The 24,002-nt window shown below is 44.9% G+C and overlaps 1 protein-coding gene across 2 annotated transcripts in view; it reads left to right on the top strand.

The window, feature by feature from the left end:
• Positions 1-1,098: 1,098 nt before the first annotated feature.
• LOC117474909 (microtubule-associated tumor suppressor 1 homolog A-like) overlaps positions 1,099-24,002 on the top strand; it is a 47,971-nt gene continuing 25,067 nt past the window's right edge. Inside the window, exons 1-4 of one of the 2 annotated variants that reach the window (XM_034120941.1) lie at positions 1,099-1,546; positions 8,545-8,757; positions 13,424-13,645; positions 13,757-13,924. In XM_034120941.1, coding sequence (XP_033976832.1) covers positions 1,258-1,546; positions 8,545-8,757; positions 13,424-13,645; positions 13,757-13,924 — 892 coding nt within the window. In that variant the 5' untranslated portion in view covers positions 1,099-1,257. Of the gene's footprint in view, positions 1,547-8,544; positions 8,758-13,276; positions 13,309-13,423; positions 13,646-13,756; positions 13,925-24,002 lie in introns of those variants that run through there. The other variant, XM_034120942.1, reaches the window with a different exon arrangement.

The following is a 24,002-nucleotide window of genomic DNA, read 5'->3' on the forward strand; positions in this document are numbered from 1 at the left end:
CACGGTCAAATATGTTCATTTTGTTGTAGTTGCCAGCGATTCTCTCACTAGTTTAGCATATTCAGCCCGGTTGTTGGCCCGGAAAGAACCTCGATTTTGGAGAGCCAGAAAAACTGTGAAAAAGTACCCGCTAGCCGGAACTACCCCTAGTGGAAACGCAACCAAAAACGGGCCGGGCACGGCACGGCACGCTTAAACCGCGCTCCGCGCTGTAGTGGAAATGCGCCATTAGCTGTCTGTTGTTGTTGTTGTTCATTATAATTGTAGTTTAAGTGTGGGGGAGTGGTGTGTGTACAGTTTGTGTGTCTCTGGTATGTGTTTCTAAAGATCCAGTGCGTCAGTGACAGGTTTGAAACCTGCCCCAGCGTATTCTCTCAGGGGGAGCCTGAGGGCACAGGGTGTGTTTAGAACCTTTACACGTGTGAAAGAAAGACATGTGTGTAACACTGCTTCAGCCTTTATTTTGGAATGGTTGTGGTTACAGTCAAAGGTCAGAATGCACAGTTTGTTTGTCCTGAAGGCCTCCTGTAACCTCATCATCGTGTTTCCTTACAGTGTAAGAGATGGTGTAACACGTGTGCAGTAACTTCACTGACGTATTACCAAACTGAGTATGAGTTAGTGATTAGCGTGATGACTGTGTACTGGTATGCTACAGTAAGCCCTGGGCTCAGCTGAAATGTCCCGGGGGGGGCTTTAAGAGACCTTTAAAGGGGGGGTGGAGGTGAAGGTGTGAATGTAAGCACATGAGGAATTTATTTGAGGATGTTTTGACAAAAGACTGGATTTGTGAACATTATCTCATTCCTCTCTTAGTCCCTGCCTGCTCTATTATCACATATAGGTATCATATACATACCAGAACAGCTCTATAAGGGGAGTCTTTCCCTCAAAAAGTCTGAGACAAAAGCCAGGCCGTCATCCACAAACTCACACCATGTGTGCTGGTGTTTATAGAGTCAGAGGGGGAGGGACAGGGAGGGATGGGGGCGGGGGTAAGACAGAGAGAGAGAAAAAGTTGGCCTGGTCAGAGCAGGGATTCTCAAGGGGAATGTACAACACAATATCAACTTTTCTTTTACCCCACTTGTGCTTGCAGCACACTCCCAATGTTCCCTCCTACCTCTCTTTCCTGCTCTCTTTTTTCCTCCTCCCCCTCTGTCTTGACACACTCTCTCCCTCACTCCTGCCCTCTGCTCCTCCACCGCCTCCCTCACTTCCTCCTGTCCACATTTCTGACTCTTAGTGGGGAAAAACATGGTGTCGGTGCACAGCTCGGAGCTGGTTCCACTCGGCTGGGACGCTGTCACTAAACGTCATCTGTTCCTACAGAAAGTCTCCTCCAAGCTGGGGCCCGGTGTCCGGCAGCAGGGGGGAGGCACCAGAGCAGAGAAGGGGCCTTCAGCTCCAGGCTCAGGGACTGGACCTCCAAAACAGGGAAGCCCTGGGTTCAGGCAAGCCCAGAGAGATGACTCCATGCTGGGAGAGGTTTGGCAGAGTGCTGGGGGTGGATCTCCAGCGAGGCACAGCCAGATTCAGAGCCAGGGTGAGTCACCACGCTGCTGTATGTCTGTAGAGACATTTCAGAACACACACATCCGCTTTATCAAGCCTGACATGTAAACACACAGCAGCACATGGAGTGTGTGTCTGCTCTGCTCCACAACACCCTTCCCTGTCAGGCACACAGAATCATTTTTCAGTGTGTGTGTGTGTGTGTGTGTGTGTGTGTGTGTGTGTGTGTGTGTGTGTGTGTGTGTGTGTGTGTGTGTGTGTTTGGTGTGTGTGTGTGTGTGTGTGTTTGGTGGAAGAAGAACTCTGCTTTGTCCACAGAAAACTCAGGAAATGAGCCGACTGACACTACAGAGCTACAAGTTAAAATTCCTTCCACATTCCACTACACCACACACGCACGCACGCACGCACGCACGCACGCACACACACACACACACACACACACACACACACATACACACACACACACACACACACAAACACAAACACACACTCTTTTTATGTACACATTATCACATACAGTATGAATCACTGACAATTTATACTGGTATTTGTGTGTGTTTGTGTGTATGTGTGTGTGTATATGTATAAGTGCATAAATCTTATTTACACTTCAGTTTACAAACTACTGCTGGACACTTGGACTGTGTGTGTGTGTGTGTGTGTGTGTGTGTGTGTGTGTGTGTGTGTGTGTGTGTGTGTGTGTGTGTGTGTGTGTGTGTGAGATAAATCAAGGTGTGAGTGCGTTTCCTCTAGTTTTCCCCTTTTTTCTTATATTTAAGACACAATGTAACTTTACACTTTTTCAATCTTGGTGCTTTTAACTACATATTTGTACCTGATTCCTGATGATAAACTGCTTTATTCAGTATTTTTACTTGGTGTTTACTCGGGTGTGTGTGTGTGTGTGTGTGTGTGTGTGTGTGTGTGTGTGTGTGTGTGTGTGTGTGTGTGTGTGTGTATGTGTGTGTGTGTGTGTGTGTGTGTGTGTGTGTGTGTGTGTGTTTCCTTGTGTGTGACTTGACCCTTGATTTCCATAATCACTGAGCTGCTTTGTGTCAATTACATGGTGGAAAAAGCTGAAATCCGTGTGAGTGTGTGTGTGTGTGTGTGTGTGTGTGGGTGTGTGTGTGTGTGTGTGTGTGTGTGTGTGTGTGTGTGTGTGTGTGTGTGTGTGTGTGTGTGTGTGTGTGTGTGTGTGTGTGGGTGTGTGTGTGTGTGTGTGTGTGTGTGTGTGTGTGTGTGTGTGTGTGTGTGTGTGTGTGTGTGTGTGTGTGTGTGTGTGTGTAACATGTGGTTTCTGATGGACAAAAGCCTGTCTGTCCTCTTTGCTGATACACATGAACAAACAGATTCCTCTTGACGCTCAGATCGCCATCAATGAATCAATGTGTGTGCGTTTTGAAGTTGGCCCGACTTTATTCATTAATTATTTCCTTTTGTTTGGCCAAAAAGATTGTAGATTTAGCCAATATATGAATGTGCTCATTGCTTTCATATGTATTTATTAGGGCTGTCAGTCGATTAAAATATTTAATCGCGATTAATCGCATGATTGTCCATAGTTAATCGCGATTAATCGCAAATTAATCGCACATTTTTTATCTGTTCTAAATGTACCTTAGAGGGATATTTTTCAAGTTTTTAATACTCTTATCAACATATGAGTGGACAACTATGCTTTATATGTTTGTTTATTATCATTTGAACAATGACAAATATTCTCATGAATATTAAACACAACAACCTGAACATTACAAATATTCGCTTCAATTCAACCTGGAACCTCTCTCATACAATAATACTGTGTGTGTGTGTGCGTGTGTGTGTGTGCGTGTGTGTGTGTGTGTGTGTGTGTGTGTGTGTGTGTGTGTGTGTGTGTGTGTGTGTGTGTGTGTGTGTGTGTGTGTGTGTGTGGAGACTCTGTGATGGATCGTTGGAGCTATGTGCAGCTCAAGGCATATATGCTCGAACGTGTGCTGCCTGGACGCTGCAATCATGTTGCGCGTACTATCCGTGCTGAGTGTGCTGACTTTTCGTACAATGTTCCACTGTCTGGCTACCTGCATAAAGTCAAGTGCTCGGCGCAGTTGTCGGCGAAATGTCATTGAAACAGCTCCTTATATCCGTTAGCGCAGCTAGCTAGCACCAGATGCTAACAACAACATGTAAGGTGTGCCTCACTCGCGCGAGTCGCGCCACACATACACACTCCCTCCCGGTCCTCCCGATGGCCAGTCCGGGCCTGCCAGTGAGCGTGGAAGTGTGGTCTGCCACAAGCGGGCGGCAGGAGCAGGGCTGTCAGCATCAGCTTGTAGATGGTATTTTAAACTCGATGCGCTCTGAAACTACGGGGCGGCCGAGGACAAAAAATACACATGCGTTAATCGCGTTAAAATAATTTGTGGCGTTAATTTTTTTTTGCGTTAACGCGTTAACTTGACAGCCCTAGTATTTATATATGAAAGGCTTCTGTAAACAGCTAAATCTGCTTATAGGATAAAATAAATTAACCTAAAGGAGCCTGGCCCAAAGTTTTACGGATTCAATTTAGGTTCCGGTCTTTCTGAAGCACGACAACACGTTGTCTCCTTGGTTCACTTTCTGTTGAATTAGCTACCAGATCTCATCACTTCAAAGCTAAATGTGTCTAGGGTCACATGACATCTGGCTGTCTGCTGCACTGATTCAGGCTCTGCTCGACAGTCTAAAGGTGGATTTGTTAATGTTGCTCAGCTTTTTACTGTTGTCTAGGCCCCGCTATGACACACTTAACATCATCCTCGCAGATGGGGCTGTGATGGAGAAGGTTTTATGCGTGAGGAAGAGGTCTGAATACGTTTGTCAGCCACCAAAGCCTTTAAAACTAGAAGGCAGAGAATATGATCCAATCCATAAAACTGGTTTCTTAGTGTTTACTGGTAAACAAACAACTTTACTTCAGTCACTCGTGGGAAAGCCAAAGAACTCGAAGGTTTTTCTTGTGTTAGCCCACAATCGTGTAAAATGTATATTACTCCTGATCATTTTTGAAGTACACCATGACTTCTATTGACAGCCATTGATTTCAGCTCCTGTCTGTACAAACTAAGTCTGACTGAGAATGAGGAAGATAAATCATCACAGAGAACATTGATCTTCATAAGTATTTTGTCAAAGTGACCTGAGTATCCTGTGGTCGTGCAGTTAAAGGGGCCCTATTATAATGTTTGGGGTTTTCCCTCTCCTCAAGGTTTGTGTGCCTGTAAACGGTCTGCAGGGGCTTAAATCCCTGTGTTCCCTCCAGAGGGAGTTTCTCTCCCACACTCTACTGCCCCAGACAGAGGGGGAAAAGAGCACAGGCAGGATGAGAAAAATAAAAAGCTTTTTGAACACTGAAGCCTGGAGACATGTGAACAATATGAACCTAAACATTTGCATACTAGGGTCCCTTTAAGAGCAGGAGCTTCTTAGAAAAAAATCACCTTGTTATTAGGGTCTTGTTGGAGGTCATCTGAGTGGGCTGAAAAGCACTCAAGATTCAATTCTAAATCTTGTATTCTCATATGTACAGTATAACAGGCAGTTGCACTGTACACTGAAATGCTTACGCTCAGCTCTCCACACCTATATATTAAGAAACAATACAAACGATAAAAACTTTAGCAAAATAAATGTTTTAAATATATGCTTATTTAAAATTCCTGTCTCAGAATAAAAGTGCATGAGGTGCTGCATGATAAAGCATTTGCAAACATTGTTTTTGGTTTCCTTCATTAAAGTTTCAGCTGCTGATGGTTTATGCTTAGAATGACGTTAAAGTCAGGGACCTAAAAAGGTCTGGACTTGCGCTGTCCGGCGCTGTGCATATTTGTTTTTGTCAACAGTAAGCACAAGGCAGATCTATGGGCACGCTCTTACCTAACACTGATTTCCTAGGCAAGAACAAACAGCTGCTCTCCTCTGGCTGGCTTTTCATCAGAACTGAAACCAAATGAAGCCAGATGTTTCCTGCTGGCTTCAGCCGCAGCAAGTTTTACTGCTGCTCTACCTTGGCCTGCAGACACTGTGGCCCAATCCCAAACCACGCCCTACACCCTACCCCTACACACTACCCCTCCGTTTGCGCGTTCGCACGGAGGGTCCGCCACATTAAGTGCTGTTCCAAACCAACAAGTGTGGAGGGGGAGTGGGCTATCAAGCCCTCAAACAGCGAGGGTGTTTCTCAATGTCGAGGACGCTTCCTTGGTAGGACATGTCCCTCCGAGTCAGTTCCTTCAGAAGCGAGGCAAGAATCCTTCCAAGCCTCGGAAAACGAAGAATGGTGGAACAGGCTAACAGGTGTGCAGGTGTGCGTCATATGCGAGGCCCCGTCTTAAATGGAGCGCGATTTCCGCCAAAGATTTTGGAAATTGGTCCGTGCGCAAAGCATTGTGGGGATTTTAAGACCGCGGAGGATACACATGTGCAGCCTCGAAATTTCCCAAAATGAAGGACGCCGGCCTCGGTAGAATTCCATGGATCCTGGAAATTGGAACAGTCCTTCGGCGGGACTCGATGACGTAGCATCCTTGAAATAGTGGCTCTGGAGGAGCCTTCCTCGACATTGAGAAACACGCCGAGTCTGCATCGGTGCTGACTTCACGTGCTGCCCTACCTGACCGGACTCAACGCTGTGTGTGTCCGTCAGGAAACACGCTGTTTACAAACAGTTCCAGCAAACATCCACTGATAAATTGCGATGTTAACAACCTCATGATAACCTCATATGTTTTAACTTAGGATCGTACCTGTGTTTAGTCTAGAAAAAGGTAAATGTGTGCATTTTATTATAAAGTTGTGTATATTTACAGACTGTTGCAAAAACTAAGAAGCTTATAAACATCAGGTTTAAAACTAAAAGAGCTTTACAAAAAAGTAACACAATTAAAGATGTTTGGAGTTTTATTTGAGTTATTAATTGTAATGTTTTGTCTAAGAGATGCTGATTTGAAACCGTTGATACAGTTACGGCATTTCCTGTTTCTGCCGGAGAGAGGGGAGTTTGTCCCAAAGCTTGCCGCTGTATTTACTCCCTCCTTCTGACAGGAGGGAGCCTCGTTGAGCTGAGAGTCACTCCAGGGAGTTCACTCCGTCACGGAGGGGGAGTGTGTAAGGCGTGGTTTGGGATTGGGCAAGTTTTACAAAGAAATGAACAGTCTGTAATTGTAATGGTAGGTTTATATACAAAGTGAGAGTAAGAATATCAAAAAGCAAATCCAGAAACTGACATTATATGAAAGATACAAATTGATTTGCATTTAACTGGGAAATAAGTATTTGATCCCCTTGCATGTGTTAGTACTTGGTGGAGAAACCCTTGTTGGACACACAGAGGTCAGACTCTTCTTGTAGCTGGTCTCCAGGTCTGTGCACATCTCAGGAAGGATGTTGGTCCACTCCTCTCTGAAGACCCTCTCCAAACCCTTCAGGTTTTCAGGCTGATGCTTGGCCTCTGGAAGCTTCAGCTCCCTCCACACATTTTCTCTGGGTTTAAGGTCCAGAGACTGGCTAGGCCCCTCCCTCACCTAAATGTGCTTCTTCTTTAGCCCCTCCTGTGTTGCCTTGGCCGTATGTTCAGGGTCATTGTCCTGCTGGAAGACCCCTCCATGACCCATGTTCAGAGTCCTGGCTGAGGGAAGGAGGCTATCGGCCAAGATGTCCCCGTACATCCTCTCCTCGGTGCAGGGAAGTGGTCCTGTCCCCTTAGCAGAGAAACACCCCCAAAGCAGAATGTTTCCACCTCCATGCCTGACGGGGGGGCGGGGGGATGGTGTTCTGGGGTTATAGTCAGCATTTCTCTTCCTCCAAACACGGCGTGTCCAGTTGATGCCAAAGATCTCGATGTTGGTCTCATCTGACCACAACACCTTCTCCCAAGCCTCCTCTGAATCATTCAGATGTTCATTGTCAAACTTCAGACGGGTTTCTCATGTTCTTCATGAGCAGGGGGGGGGGGGTTTGATCCATTATGGTGTAGTGTGTTACCTATAGTTTTCTTGGTGACTGTGGTCCCAGCTGCCTTGAGATCATTAACAAGTTCCTCCCGTGTAGTTCTTGGCTGATCCCTCACCTTTCTCATGATCATCAATACCCCACGGGGCCAGATCTTGTGTGGAGCCCCAGACCGAGGGCGACTGATACTCATTTTGTGTTTCTTCCATTTCTGAATAATGGCACCAACAGTGGTCTCCTTCTCACCAAGCTGCTTTCTGATGGTCTTGTAGCCAGTCCCAGCCTGGTGCAGGTCTACAATCTGGTCCCTGAGGTCCTTAGAGAGCTCTTTGGTCTGGCCCATGGTGGAGAGGTTAGAATCTGATTGATTGATTCTGTGGACAGGTGTCTTTTATACAGGTAACAAGTTGATATTAGGAGTACTACTTTAAAGGTAGAGGACTTATGTAACCAGTCTGAGGGAGCCAGAATTCTTGTTGGTTGCAAGGGGATCAAATACTTATTTCCCAGTTAAATGCAAATTAATTGATATCTCTTGTATGATGTACATTTCTGGATATTCTTTTTGATATTCTGTCTCTCACTGTTTATATAAACCTACCATTACAATGATAGACTGTTCATTTCTTTATAAGTGGATAAACTTAGAAAATCAGCAAGGGATCAAATAATGATTTCCTCCACTGTAGTTAACATTCACACTGTGACATTTTCCCAATGATTTTCAAATGTGCTCCCTATCAGGATGACTCTCCACTGCTGTCATTTACATAACAACATACTACATTACAACAGAGAGAGACTCTACGGGTTAGGGTTTGGTAATATGATGTAGAGCAGCTAATTGTCTGCTTATACATGGCATGACAACCGGCCTCTGTTATATCCTGATGGGTCAGCTGTGTGTGCTGTAAGAGGATCACTTTCTGCCTCTAACAGAGGAGCAGCTCTCCTCTGTTCTCTTCTGGCGTCCCTTCTTTTCTCAGTTGCAGACGAATAATGATGTTCACAGTTAGTATTTTGACAAATGATTAATTCCATATTACTGTCTCCCAGGTATCCCCAAACCTCGCACCGCTGCAGAGAGAGCATCTGTTTCTGCTGTCACAAGTCCCTCATCCTGCAACTCCAAACCTACAGCCAATCAGCTGGCAGCATCGGCCCGAAGACCAATTCCTCCTGCATCATCAAAACTTCCTGTGAAGGGTTTATCCACAAGCCTCAGTTCCTCCTCACTGGGCCACGAGATCAGTGGAGCCACAAGCAAAAGTGTGCACGCACACACACACACACACGCACACACACACACACACACACACACACACACACACACACACACACGCACACGCACACGCACACGCACACGCACACGCACACGCACACGCACACACGCCCACGCCCACGCACACGCACACGCACACGCACACGCACACGCACACGCACACGCACACGCACACGCACACGCACACGCACACGCACCACACACACACACACACACACACACACACACACACACACACACATTAATCAGCTGTTAAGAGTGTACTGTGTGTGTGTGTGTGTGTGTGTGTGTGTGTGTGTGTGTGGGTGTGGGTGTGTGTGTGGGTGTGTGTGTGGGTGTGTACATTGTCTACAGCACTTTCATTTATGAATCCTCCCCACACTGACTCCAACCGCTGTATCTCTGATTCATGTTCATGTCACATTTCACTGCTTTATTGTTTTATATGAGTTGTTAATGGTGCATGAAAGGTGACTGTGTGCTGCAGCAGCTGCAGAGGAGCTAAAGAACAGAAAGACTATGCCACCAGCCTCCCTCACACTCACACAGAACCAGCATGCTGTTGGTCCAACACTTTGCATTGACCTTCACTTTTATTGTCCAAATGAAAGTGTCTTGTAGCTCAAATTCATGCTAAACACTCACACTATAAACACACATGAAACATGATACAATTCTTAAACATATAATGAAAATGCATTAAACAGAACACAAGCTCATGTAATACCAAATTCCTAAAGTGAATGCATAAAAAAATAAAAACCTACATTCAGCCATCATCCTGTAACCTCACACACTCATGGAACATGTAACAGTACACTGACATTAGGATGGGACCTGTAGGACATTCCATTAGTCATTTTGATCTATGATACCCCTGAAAATGTTCCTTTCTCCCCTTCTTCTTATCCGTATTTTCCTCTTTTTTGTAAGTAGTCAGGAAATGGACAGTTACCATGGAAACACACTATTAGTTCTGAGGGAAAGTGGAGATGTTTGGCTGGTGTCCGTGTTAAACTTAGTGGCAGCCAGAGTTTAGTTTAGTGAATAAGTGTCATCACCTTATGAGAATCCAGCCCAAACAGAAACCATGCAGTCATGAGGTTTGTGAGTGGCACTGGACTAAATGTTTTTTATTTATTTATTATCAGAAACTCCCTCTTGAGGGAACACAAGGATTTGAGCCTTTGCAGGCTATTTACATACGCAGACACCTTTAGAACACTCTACAGGAGAGCGAACATCACATGTGTTAATCAGGTTCACATGGCATTTCAAATGATCATCATGGGTTCCAGTGGAACATACAGCTTTTGTTTTCTCTGAGACATTGGAGAGTCAGTGCATGCTTTGAACAGAAATGTGCAAAATATACAGAGGGGTGTGCAGGATTTGCAGTACATGATTTGTTCCCATGCTGTGCATTAATGTATAGGCAAAGTTTCTATGGGGGGGTAAAGTCAGTGTCAGCGGGTTAGGGTTAGGACCCTGTGTGTGTTGATGAGGCTGGTAGCAGATGGTAAGAAACTGTGGCGAGAGGTTTTGGTCCTGATGGATGGCAGCCTCCTGCCAGAGGGGAGCGGGTAAAACTGTGTCTAGGGTGGGAGGGGTCAGCCACAGTCTGCCTGGAGGGTCCTGGGGGGAGGGCAGACTGCAGCCAATGACCTTCTGAATAAAGCGGATTGTCCTTAGCTGTAGCTGCAGCGTACCAGATGGTGATGGAGGAGGTGAGGATGAGGAAGGAGTTGAGGATGAGGAAGGAGGTGAGGATGGACTCGATGGTGGCAGTTAGAGATGTTCACCATCATTTGCTTGGCCAGGTTTAACTTCTTTAGCAGTGCAGAACAAAATCATGCTCTTTTTCTGCTCTTCCGAAGGGCCTTTTTAGCCGACTGTTAAAGCGCATGCCACATAACCTCTAATGCCCCTTTCACACCAACGCGTTTTCAGCGCCGGCTCGGAGCTAGAGCCTGAAAAGTACCGGTTTTTCCTCTTCACACCGCAGCGGCGCCGCTTCTTAGCTCCGGAATCCGGTTCGTTTCCAGCTCCAAAAAATTGTCGGTCTAGAAGCAAGAGCTTCGGAGCTAAGAGGCGGCGTTGCTTACGTCTCTCTTAGGCCGCTACACACCCACCTGAGACCAAAGAACGCGTACCGAAGGCGTCCCGACTTTTACGTCAGCTACGCCGCCTGCGTCGGCTACGCCGCCCGCCTACGAACACACAGCAAATACTTCAGTCGACGAGTGGCAATAACTGTCCTTACCAGCAGGCAGCGGTAGTGTGAACATCCAATCAGAGTGATTGCTTGGGCCGACTTTCTCTGACCTCCCGCGGCCGATTCAACATGTTGAATCGGCCGCGGGAGGCATCGGGAGGTGTGAAAAGGTGCCGTAAAGAGACGATGGTGCGGGACACACGAACCTGAGTAGGGCGCCGCGAATGCCCGACTGCCTTTGATGACCTCTGACTCCCAAAATCGGGTTGGTGTGTAGAGACCTTTACGTCGAGGCGTGCAGGAAACTAAACCCACCTCCCCTGAACATGGGTCGACTGAAGAGTCTCGTCATGCCTGCCTACAAGCAGTAGCGCTGAGCAAAGTGACTAGAAGGCAACCACACACTTATAAAAAAAAACACACTTTATAAAGTCAGGCAACACTAACCAGGCTTCGTGTGATTCTGTTTATTTGTACCTTACTTTGACCATCCGTTCGCTGTTATTGATCATTGTGGAGAGCAGGCAGACGTTTTGTTTGTTATTATAGCAGCTATCGGATGGAATCAATACATGGGCTGCACAGGTTGTCATGTCCAACTATCACAAGTAGAATCGTAATGAAAAATACGCCGGTAAAATGTGCCTGGAGAAAACGGCTTAGCAAGTAGTCAGTTTAGCTTCGGTTGCTATGCTAACATCACCCATGTTATACCAGAGAAACTTTCATAACAGCGTTGTGATGCCAAACAGCGTCAATTCAGACTGACACACATTCACTTAAGGGGAACTGGGGATATGTATCAGCTGCTTGTGTGACAGTCAGACAGTGAATACTTTAGAGCCGTGTGAGCTAACCCGGAGCTAACGGGAGAATAAACTCCCGTGGAAGAGCAGCCAGCACTGCAGCGGTCGCTAAATGCAGCTGAAACACATTAATAAACAATGAACCACGGCACTCTGGAGAAAAGCATAAGGTTGGAGAAGTCGTTCTTTAATTTAATCTGGCTTCGTATGCAGTGGCGTTTTTATATGTACAAAAGTGGTGGGGCACAAAAAACTTAGATGTCTATATATAAGCTTCTGCAGTGACGTGCAGTGAGGTTCATGGCTGGTGAGGCACTGGCACTGACTCTTCAGGTTTACAAATATTATATTTTGACCTAAACCAAAATATAATATTATTTTCAAAAGCTTTTTTTGTCTGATGCTTCGATTAATTTTAAACAGACAGTTCAACAAAAGGATACCCAAAAAATGTAATTTTATCATTTAAATATTGAATTGTTCTCTCTTAGTAAGATCCCATTTTCAATAAAATGGCGGTCTTACCTTGACTTGAAGATGAAGTCCATTTTCCTATCCTTCTGGACAAACATTTCTATTACTTTTTTGTAAAAGTCCTCCTTATCTTCTTGTAGTTTCAAATCTAATTCATAGATTTATGATAAAAAAATTATAAAAGTAGGGTAGACATGTGGATATTATCCGGCTAATCAAAACGTGCATTTATCTAACAGGTACGTTTCCCACAGATCTTATTTCGAGCTATTTTCTAAAATCCTCTGGAGAAATCTCATTGCTTTTTTGTGCTTACTTCCTGGTTTTAGGACGCGCCACTGCAGCTCTCTCGTCTCCTCTTCACACGCCACACTTTTCGCGGCACACGTACTTACAGCCAATCAGCTCTGAATGATTTGAGATGACGTATGGTGGGGATGGTAGCTCCGTGCCCCTCTGGTCATTATTTTTTTGCCACACACATTTCATTACAAAATACTCTGAGCATGCGCAGTGTAGTTTTTACAGTCAACGTTGACTTCACAGCGAGAGGAAGGGGCATAATCAGGTTTTGTCCCACATGGCTCTAAACAGCTCAATAGGCACACACTGTGACTGTAGACACACTAATTAAAAGAACACAGACTAAAACAGAAATGTGCAGACGAATCAGATGATTAAACATGATCTTAAAATATATTTTATATATTTTTTTATTTTTTTTTTTGCATTTTTGTAATCATTATTTGTAATACTTTCTGCTGACACTAGGTGGGGCTGTGCCCCACCTGCCCCTAATGACCAGTCGCCACTGTTCGTATGATTAAAAGCAACACGATCATCGACCCGACGCAGTCCCCCGTTGTTGTTGTTGTTGTGAGCTCCGTTGGGGAGAAAATCAGCAATGTAAACGGTGACATCATGACGCAGCAGTGGCAGCACCATCCCGGCTCTGAGTGGTGTGAACAAAGCGGGAGCAGAAAAGGAAAACCGGAGCTGAACCAGAAAAGCTCTAGCACGGAGCTAGAATGGGAAAAGCGCTGGTGTGAAAGCCGCTTAAGTCCTGAGTTGAATTAAGCAATGTAAAATATTAAAGGTAATCACTTCCATCTAAGCATACTTTGTTTGTTTATATATTTTGTATCATCTTTCCTTCAGCCTCTCCGGCAGCTCCAGCACCAACAGTGATCATGCCAGAGGAGCAGCCCAGCAGAAGCACACTTCCTGTGGGCACCCAGAGCCCGGCAAAGCCCCTCCCCCCCAGCCCGGCAGCCTCCACCAGCACCAGCACTGCCAGTGAGGCGCTGATCTCTGCTGCCCCAAAAACTCCTGCATCGAGGGGCAGAGCTCAGTCTGTGCAGGCCAGGACCACTGCTACAGGTGTGTGTGTGAGTGTGCGTGCGTGCGTGCGTGCGTGCGTGTGTGTGTGTGCGTGCGTGTGTTTGTGTGTGTTTGCCATTGGCTTTGACCTCGTCTGTGTCCTCTTCACAGGTTTGAAGGTGCCAACAGTCATTAACCACAATACAGCCAAGGCAGCAGCTGCCAATCAAACAGCAGCAAAGACAGCTCCTGCAGCCAATCAGAGCCTGACAAAGCAGACATCCCAGAATCACCTGCAAAGAAGCGGCTCAGCAAGACTCAGTCGACTGAACAGCATTGGTAAGGTTGTGTGTGTGTGTGTGTGTGTGTGTGTGTGTGTGTGTGTGTGTGTGTGTGTGTGTGTGTGTGTGTGTCTGTGTGTCTGTGTGTGCAGTGGCACCCCCCCCCCACAGAGCGGAGCAGCGAAACTGAAATTAGGAAGCAGCTTTTAACGGCGCGCTATGCATGGGGACCCCTTGAGGGGGTTTCCCGACATGTCGTTGCAGTAAATAAAAGGGTGTTTCATGTTGTCGTTGCTGTGGATCTTCTTAATCTACCTTCTTTGGGGGCCCCCTTCTGGTCCGGGGCCCCAAGGAGTTGCCCCCAAGGGGCGCCCCTGTGTGTGTGTGTGTGTGAGCTAAGCGCTGGTCCACATTCAGTGTGTAATATATGCTAAATAAATATCACACATGAAATAAATATTTGGCAATATACAAATAAATTCCACAATTAAAACAAAACCTGTCAATGCATTTAATTAATTTACTACAAAATGAAAAGCTTTTGTTAATATCTTTTGACCATTTACAATTTTCAATCTTTGAGACACATACGTTCCGCTAGTTTGAACAAAAATGTACCTGTATCATGCATTTGTTGAAGGTGTTACAGAAGAAACTGTCTTCTAATTACACATTAACATTGTCGATAAATCTACCTCCATATTGTTCTTGTGTACTTGGGAATGTTTGTGGTAGGATTTGGTGCAGCTATCTGGGTTGGTAGTGAGAAACCATCTGAAGACTGTTGGCAGCATTCTGTCTGTGTCCCTAACACACACACACACACACACACACACACACACACACACACACACACACACACACACACACACACACACACACACACACACACACACACACACACACACACACACACACAGTGTTAGCAGAGTAGGCTTCTAAAGCACCTAGTGGCTTTCTTTAGCTCTTCCTGTCAAAGTGAGCATGAGATTCTGTGGAGCCTCCTGCTGCCAGCTGGAGGAAGCATTGAACATTGCACTGGATCTTATCGGCTTCGCTCCGAGAACTTTTTCCTTTTAACTGTACCAAAGGTCCGTACTGAACTGGGGAAAAGGGCGTTCAGTTACGCTCAGGGGTGGATCTAGAAAAATATTCATAGAGTGGCAAGAGGGTGGCAGGAGATTTTGAGGGGTGGCATCCCCTGGCAGAAGTATATGCTGATTTAATCGCAGTCATATTAATCAATGTTAACTTGGAAAGCCACAATATTTATATTTTAACTCAATAACATTTGGTGACATTATTGTGGCACATCAGTAAAGCCTTACATATAAATATATAAGGTGACAGACATCATTTAATGAATTTTAACTGAACAATAACTGAATGAGTTGGTTTCACTCTTAGACCAGCAGGGGTACCAAATCTATGAAGACTGCTGCAATAAGTACATGAATGAACTGTCTCATCGATGTTTGTCTGAATGAATATGATACTATTAACAATCATATTATTCCTATCAGCTGTCAATCACTGTTATGATTCACATATTCATTTATTATTGAATAAACTATATTTTTTGGAGGAGTTAATGATGAATGTTCCTCAAGATGCTTGCTCACCCTCCTTCAAATTTGAAAGACAAATTACTATCATATATCAAAAGAATCAAAAGAACAGTTACAACCTTGACTTTACATCAGAAAGAACAAACATTAAAGAAGTGACTAACTGCATCAGTTAGGGTTAAAAAAACGTGTATTCAGCTCAAACATATACATCACTGCAGTAAGTTATTATCCAGTGGAAAGTCCTTACCTACTGGCCTAGTTAAATCAAAGTGGTTACTTTTTTTTGGCTGGGCAGTGTAGTTTTACACACCTTATTTATGACTTATATTTACATTCTTATTTTAAACTGTTTGTGGGGGCAGACCCCCACAAAGAAGAAAAATGTTATACACACGTAAGGTCATCATCTTAACAGTTTATTATGCTCATCGAGTCATCCGTGAGCAGAGCATCCAGTTGGCATGCCTATAACAGCTGAATGCGGCGATTACCATCTTGTTCAGCAAAACGCCTCACAAACGTATTAAGATCTAAAGCTTTAGTGCGTTTTGATTCAATGCTGAGTACAGCCAAACTTGACAGTCTCTTCTCTGTCATTGTAGACCGCAAATACCTCATTCCTTCCGTCTGCTTGGATCCGAAATGCTTCTCGTTTTGCGCCGTCCTGTTCAAATGAAATCGCCGCCAATCATATTTCCACGCTCGCGCCAGGGCCGGGGGAGGGGTTACAAGGCTCGCGTCTTGTGCTGCATTCACTTGCACTCGGACATTAGAGATTTTATCTCATAAATGTCTGATGAGCCACAACTTTTCTTTCAAAACAAAGCTGCCAACTGGCGTGGCAACTAGGGTGGCAAGGCATCCACCAGCCACCCCGTGCCACCCCGTAGAACCGCCACTGGTTACGCTGCCCCTCAAGCTTGGAACCTGCTTCAAACTGAGCTGAAACTCAGAGAGCTGGTCTCATTAAACACACTCAAAGCAACTTTAACTGACCTTGAAGCAGGCCGCTGTGTCTGTAAATGCTTTGGCTAAACTTGGTGTATGACTGTGTTGTGATTGTGTGTTTTTTAATTGTCTGTAACTGTAAAACTGTCTGTAACTGTGCTGTTACCATTCTTGGGCCAGGACTCTCTTGAAAAAGAGATTTTTAATCTCAATGAGACCTATCCTGGTTAAATAAAGGTAAAATAAAAAAAATAAAAAAATTGTGCAGAGGATAATAATAATAAGCTTTATTTATTATACAGCACTTTTCATACAGCACGTGCAGCTCAAATTGCTTTACAAAATGGCACACATCACAAGTTAAAAATAAACCACAAGAAATTCCCCTCAGATCAGATGTGAAGAACTTTACAGATACATGCAGCATAGCAACACAATATAACATTTAACAGGTTAAGAGACACCAGTGACCTGTGCCCTGTACTACGAAGCAGAATTTGCGGTTAGCGAGCTAACTTCAGGGTTAACTCTGGGTTTTCGGTCCTACGACGCTGGTTCACTTCTTACCGGGGTAGATCTCCATGGTAACTTATGCTGAACACCAAACCTGCTCCGGAGCAGACTAATTACCGTTAAGAAAGCTTACTTAAAGGGGACCTATCATGCAAAATGCACTTTTGTACGTCTTTTATACATGAATATGTGTCCCTGGTGTTCCAGGGAACTCACCAAGTGTCAGAAAACACAACCCTCTCTATTTTCCTCCATACCCAAATCTCTAAAAAAGGGGCTGCAACGGATCTGATCAAAACTGATCCAGATTTGAACACTGTCCTGACGTCAGGACGGTGGCGCTACGGCTATTGGGCCAACTCTCCACCTATCAGGGGAATGTGGGGTTGGGCCACGGCCGGCCATTGCTGCTCGAAAGCGCTGGAGATGCTGTAGTACATATGCCAGGCCTTTAAGTGGCGCTGTAGTCTGCCACAAAAGCAACGAAGAAGACTTCCCGCCCATAGTTACCATGGTTACCCTTCTGTTTATTCTCCGCTGTGGCTTTTTTTCTCCCTCCCTGAGGCAAGCGTTTGCTCCCGCTGCTTTAATTCAATGCAATCCCTCCCCGTCGAGGCAAGCACTGTAATTCTCTCCGGTTAGTCCACCAGCAGATGACAAACACCCACCTCTCCGCCTCTTCCAAGGAACGAGGGGACCGTGCGGCAGAGTTTCAGTTTCAGTTTCTTTCGCCGGTCAAGATGTCCGTTAAAGTTTAAATCTTCCGGCCAAAATTAGAAAAGTGCCGGTCAAAGGTCTTCTTTGTTATTTATTGAGCTTTAAAACAACAGACTCCTTTTTCCCTTTGAAATGATAACTCCTGTTTTATTTTGTATTTTCTGATCACCACGTGGCTGACATGGAGATGCAAGGCAGACATTCTTGGAGCAAAAGTCTTTTCTTTTTGATTGGAATTATTTACACATCTTGACATTAAAGACAAATCATTTATACTTCTGACGAGAGTAAGGACTTCAGTTTGAAGCAACTACAGTGAATTACAAATTATTCTTGTACAGAAATGCTTTGGGGGCGCTAGAAAATAATATAATAAGGACATCATTTCCTGAAGTGTAGGTGACAACAGTAACCAGCAACACTGGGGATTTGGACCACGTAAAGAACTCTGTGTTTCCTGCACGACTGTTTGAGAGTGGAGCAGAGAAGGCGCTGAAAGTACAAAGTTCTTACACAAAAAAAACAGTCCAGACTGAAACATCAGTTTAGGGACAGAAGAAGACATGCTATGGTCTCCCAGACTGTCGCTGTCCAACTTCCATGTGAAGCTGAAAGCCAAAGGGCTTTTCCGAAACCTACAGCTGCTGTCGGGATGCAGGAAGAACACTGTGGTCTTCCACGCAGGTCTGGATACATCACAGTCCTCCATACCCCCCATCATCCAGCCATCAATGTTTGATCCATCAACATGTTTCAGGCCCACAGGTTCATCACTGTCATTAACCTCCTAACCTCCTGGGACCTGATTGCTGTGTTTCTTAGAGAAAGTAGTGATTGTCACAGTTCCATTCCAACCTGCCCATTCATCCATATTTGTTCCCATCACTCTTTACCATGTGTTTCAGGGTGCTTGAGAATCAATCTATTCCTAATGCACTGTAGATACACATAGCTGGGTGTGGTTAAAGTGGGATGCTACCACAAAGCATACATCATAATTCTTCCCCTTCATTAGCTACTGATTAGAATTGTTCAAATTAGGTCTTTAAGCTTATTTAGTATCATAAGCGACTGTTCAAGTTTGGGAAGTGTGTATCTTTTTTCCATATCAATAAAATATTTCTGTATCACCCTGTTCCACATTAGTTCATCCCTCTTTAATCCATCCTCCTCCTATTTCACATTGTTTAATGGGTGAGGTTTCCTCTTTTTCTTGTTTCAGATCAATCTTTAGTTATGGGAAGGCTAGCCGGACCCAATGTCCACCACCTCACCCTAATCTACCTCTGCATGGCATTGCTGCCTCCCTTTCTCCCCCACTGTGGGTGCTTTCAGTAGTGTGTATGCCGGCTACCACAGCCGCCATGGATGTATAGGGTTACAATAGGGTCGTCACTTGTCTTAACACAAGTGTGTGTGTGTGTGTGTGTGTGTGTGTGTGTGTGTGTGTGTGTGTGTGTGTGTGTGTGTGTGTGTGTGTGTGTGTGTGTGTGTGTGTGTGTGTGTGTGTGTGTGTGTGTGTGTAAGCTTTCTGTATGAGTGCTTGAACAGTGGCGTTATGAATAGCTGTGGCTGCTGGCTCCTGTTAGCCATTTTACCCACACTCAGAGGGGTGCTTACCACGTGACTCACACACACACTAACCAACATAGCTGCATTGGGCTTTTATTCATTTAACTGTTATAAGAGTGATCTCCTTGTGGAAGGGTTAGGGTTAGAGAGGATTGCATTGTTAGCTTAAGCCTTAAGCCTGCTAGGCTAACAATAATGCTAGCATTATGTAAACATCCAGGGAAGTTTCATGCTAAAGGTTTGCGCTGCTCTGCCAAACATCAAAGAGGTGCTTGTGTTTTTTGGAGATTTGAGTGAAGAACATGATCACTGGCAGGCCCAAAAGCTAAACTAACATTGCTCCAGATGGACTTTAACAGCTTCACGTGTGGACATGTTTGCCAGAATCTTTAGGCCACAAGCTTTCTCTAAATCATTCATGTATTCTGGTGTGTCTCAGTAATGCCTTCATAATCTGTAAAAAATCATCTTTATCCATAACCCTCTAAATGGTCTCCATGTTCGAATAAACTCATGTTCTGCAGCCAGTATTTTTCTCCTTTTGTTGTTGGAACGTGCTCCTCCCTGTCCCTCAGTGAATGTCGGCTCAGATGTTCCACTCTGTGTTGTACGCTGTGCAGCACGTGTTTTGCTGCAGTGTGTTTCTCTCTGAGCTCCACAGACCCACCTCCCTGCTGCTGCCTGCCATCGCCCTGAAATGTAGGTTAGAGCAGGCTTCAGCCCCCACATGTGCATGTCCACACACACTCACCAAGACACAATGAAGTAGCTGAGTCTGGTCAGTCGTGCACACTTTAATCTGATGTGGAGGTTGCTGTTGTTTTTCTAATGTGGTGGCAGGACATTTCAATTGAATATTGTTGCCAGGCTCAGCAGAGATGCTCAGTAGATCTGGACTGCAGCATTCGGTTTGTGATGACGTTGCCATCTTAGGGTAGGAATACCGTGAACTTTGTTCAACACATGACGAAGGAACAAATAAACAAACACCATCAACGTTATCACTCAGTACAGACCAACAAAATTATACCTGATATCCATAGTTTACATATTTGACGACATACTGGGTTCTCGGATAGAGCAATTGCACCCTGGTTATCCTCAAAGATGTTCACAGGAGTACATTAGGCGCTTTCACACCGGAGTACTTTTCCCAGGAACTAGGCCGATAGTTCTTGGGATTTTGCTTTCACACCAAAAAGTTTGCGCGAATCTTTTCACCCCCAGATAGTTCCTGCTAGAGAGTAGGTACTTTCCTGGGGAGGAAATGGTTCGTGGGTGTGTCGGCCACACTAACCATTTCTGATTGGCTGGGCGAATTGCAAACAACGCCCCGTAAAACTCCGAAAAATTGTGTGAAGCCGCCATTTTATTTGCTCGCATTAGCATTATTAGCATTAGCATTAGCCCAGCGCACCAATGGAGAGGGACTAACTTATGGCAACACAAAAGAAAACATGGGAGCGTGGAGTGATGAGGAGGTGTCGGCGCTTCTGGCATTTACTCGGAAGACGCGACCCAGCAGCTTCTACTGAAGCCAGTCCCCAACTCCGGGGGACTCCGGGACTTCGGGTGACAGTATACGCCGTGAAGTTGTTTGCGGCCTGCCAGTAAACCCAAAGCAGAAGAAGAAGAAGTGACGTCAGCGGCTTCATTTGCGTAATACTCCCTCAGGGACTTATTCCGGTGTGAACGCGATCTACTAGGACAGTTCCAGGGACTAAAGAGTTCGGGGGGACTAAGTACTGGGAACTAAGTACCGCAAAGTACTTGGTGTGAAAGCGGCTATTGACCCTCACTGTCCATGCTCGCTATTAGCTGTACAAGATACAGACTCTCCTGTGTTTTTGCAGCCAGTGCCATGTACATTGCCTCACATGGTGGCAAAGCTACTGTTCGCTGTTACTTTGATCTCCATGAAATAACAGGCCCATTGCTAGTTAGACTCAAACAGTACCCTGTTATACTCCATATCACAGTATGCAAGAAGTTCCAGTTTTTCATCTTGAAGCTTAAAACATAACTCCTGATTTATTGTGCCCTTTAAGTATCTCAAGACATGTTTAGCACTGAACCAGTGTTGTTTAGTTGGCCCTGAAAAATACTGTGACAGTTTACTGACTATCCAACTGAGACCAGGCCTTGGAGGAGGGGCTCTATAAGACCAGATTTTCTCCGGTCGTGTATTTTCAAATTCTAGCTATCTCGAGCCGGTTTCTCAAACTTACCTACCCTACCTTTAATGTTATTACATTACATTACATTTCATTTAGCTGACGCTTTTATCCAAAGCGACTTACAATTGCGAATTACAGGGACATTCTCCCTGGAGAAGTGCCTTACTCAAGGCACACTAGTGGTGGTGTTCCAGGCGGGATTTGAACTCACAACCTTCCGATCTTCAGCCCACCTCACTATCCATTAGACCACCACTACTATACATGTTATGACATGTATTCTCATAAATGATGCGGTATGCAGAAGGACATAATTGCGTCTAAACTGAGGCTGTTTTGCATTTCTATAGGTTGTATAGATACGAGCATGGTTTTATATACTATCATGTTTAGGGATGGGTATCGAGAACCGGTACTAAGTCAGTACCGGTACCTGATTGGACGGTATTGGTATACCATTAAGCCGCTGGACAAAAGGTGCTGCTATCGGTATATGAATTACGCTACTTCCTTAGTTTAAACAATTCTGGTTGGTTGGGAACCCTCATCCCGTGTGACGTATCCGGTTTGAGTGCCACTCTGATTGGCCACTGTGAATGCCACTCGTCATCTCTCCTAACAGCGCTCTTATTATTGTGAGACCAGTGTTGCCAACTTGGCGACTTTGTCGTTAAATTTGGCGGCTTTCCAAACACTCCAGCTACTTATTTTTGTCAAAAGCAACTAACGACTAATCTAACGACTTGTAATGGTGTTATTAGGGACTTTTCTGGTGTTTGGAGACTCACTTATTGTTCTGCTGTTAACGAGCCGGGGGTGCTGCCGTGAGCCCCTTTGCCCTCCCATAGTACTCACAGGCGCTCAGTTGCCTCCCGCAGCAGCTCAGCTGCAGTCAGAGCAGAGAGGAGACAGCCACACTCTCCCGCGTCGAGACCATAGGTCGAGACTGCAAATAAATTGTGCATGCGCCAACTGCCAAGCCGTCCTGGTTTTGAGCCGGATTTAAATGTAACAGTCACTTAATCACCTCGTCCACTGTGTGTGTGCCTCTCTGTCACAGAGAGTCACTCTCTGTGACAGAGAGGCACACATCCACGTAGGTCATCATGTCACAGTCTCTAAGTAAACTGTATTCACAAAAGTACAGAAAGGAGTGGGAAACAAACCCTGAGTTTAAAGGATGGTTGAAGCCATTTATTGGAGATGACACACGGGCATACTGCCTTTATTGTAAGGGAGATTCTACTTTCTACTTTTTCTAATAGAGACATTTCTGATCTACTGTCATCTGGATTTACTCTGATGGTTTCAAGTTTTGATCCTTGAAGGGGGTGGAACGTTTTTTTACCGCCATTACAGGATATGCAAATTAGGCGATGACGTCATTTAGGGACTTCTGGTGACTTTTCGGACAGCCAATAGCTACTTTCCTTACTATGGAGTTGGCAACACTGTGTGAGACCCGGCAGACCATAGGGGGCAGACGCAACCACGCTTCTTAACATTTGACAACCTATTAATGATGCATACCCACTTAACGGGAAGAAACTCAGCTAACAGACAGATATTGACCATTTACCTACATGGAACAGAAGTCCAGCACCAAGAGTCTAAATCACATGTGTCAAACTCAAGGCCCGGGGGCCAAATCAGGCCCTTGGTGGATTTAATTTCGGCCCGCAGGATAATTTCTAATTACTATTAGATCTGGCCCGCCGGTATATTGCACGCACACCTTCACTCAATCCTGAGGATTTCCTCAGCTCAGAGCCTGACCCCAAACATTGATGAACTTGCACCCAAGATGAGATGCCAAGTATCTGGCTTGAACTAGTATCACAGAGCAGCACACTGAGTTTACATGGATGTTTCCTTCTGCACTTTTTTTCTTGCGACAACAGGACATGTTTGGTTTTTTCTTTGAGGAAAATAGTTTAAGCTGTTGTTGGCCTGTGGAGAAATGTAATCATAAGAAATGACTCCGGAAAAGCTGCAGATAGAGCCATAAGAAATGAAGGCAACTGATTATTTAATGTTTAATGTTGAAAAACAATAGGCAATAATTTAAGCTTTGTTAGTTCCAGGTTTAATATGTGCAATAAATTCATTTCAATACGTTTTGCAATAAACATTGAACCAGTCCGGCCCTCGACTAGTACCCATTTTTTTATGTTGGCCCACTGTGTATTTGAGTTTGACACCCCTGGTCTAAATCAACACTTAGCAAAACGGGCTAACGGGGCTAACGGCTACTTTAGCACATAACTGGCAAAAGCGATCTTTTATACGTCATTGTATCTGCACAAACAACATATCACATGAAAGCTGATTCCATTGGTATAAGTCTCATCACTGTACGACCAAAACTCACTGAACTAGCAACCAGGAGAGAGCAAGAAAACAACTTCACTTTACGTAGCCATGATGATAATTATGTCTTACCTTTGCTGCCTTGTGATCAAAAGTTTTGTTTAAGGGCATAACAACGGTTAATCCAATGTCTCTGTTCCGCTTCCGGTTTAGGAGGTGCGCACGCAGCGTCTCGTTTTAACTGAATAATGTTGTCATGTTTACATGGATTTATGAACTGCCCCTAATTACCGCCCCCCTTCCAGAGACACACTGTCAAGCACACTCA

This window comes from Trematomus bernacchii, unplaced genomic scaffold, assembly GCF_902827165.1.
Source record: "Trematomus bernacchii unplaced genomic scaffold, fTreBer1.1, whole genome shotgun sequence".
NCBI lineage: Eukaryota > Metazoa > Chordata > Actinopteri > Perciformes > Nototheniidae > Trematomus > Trematomus bernacchii.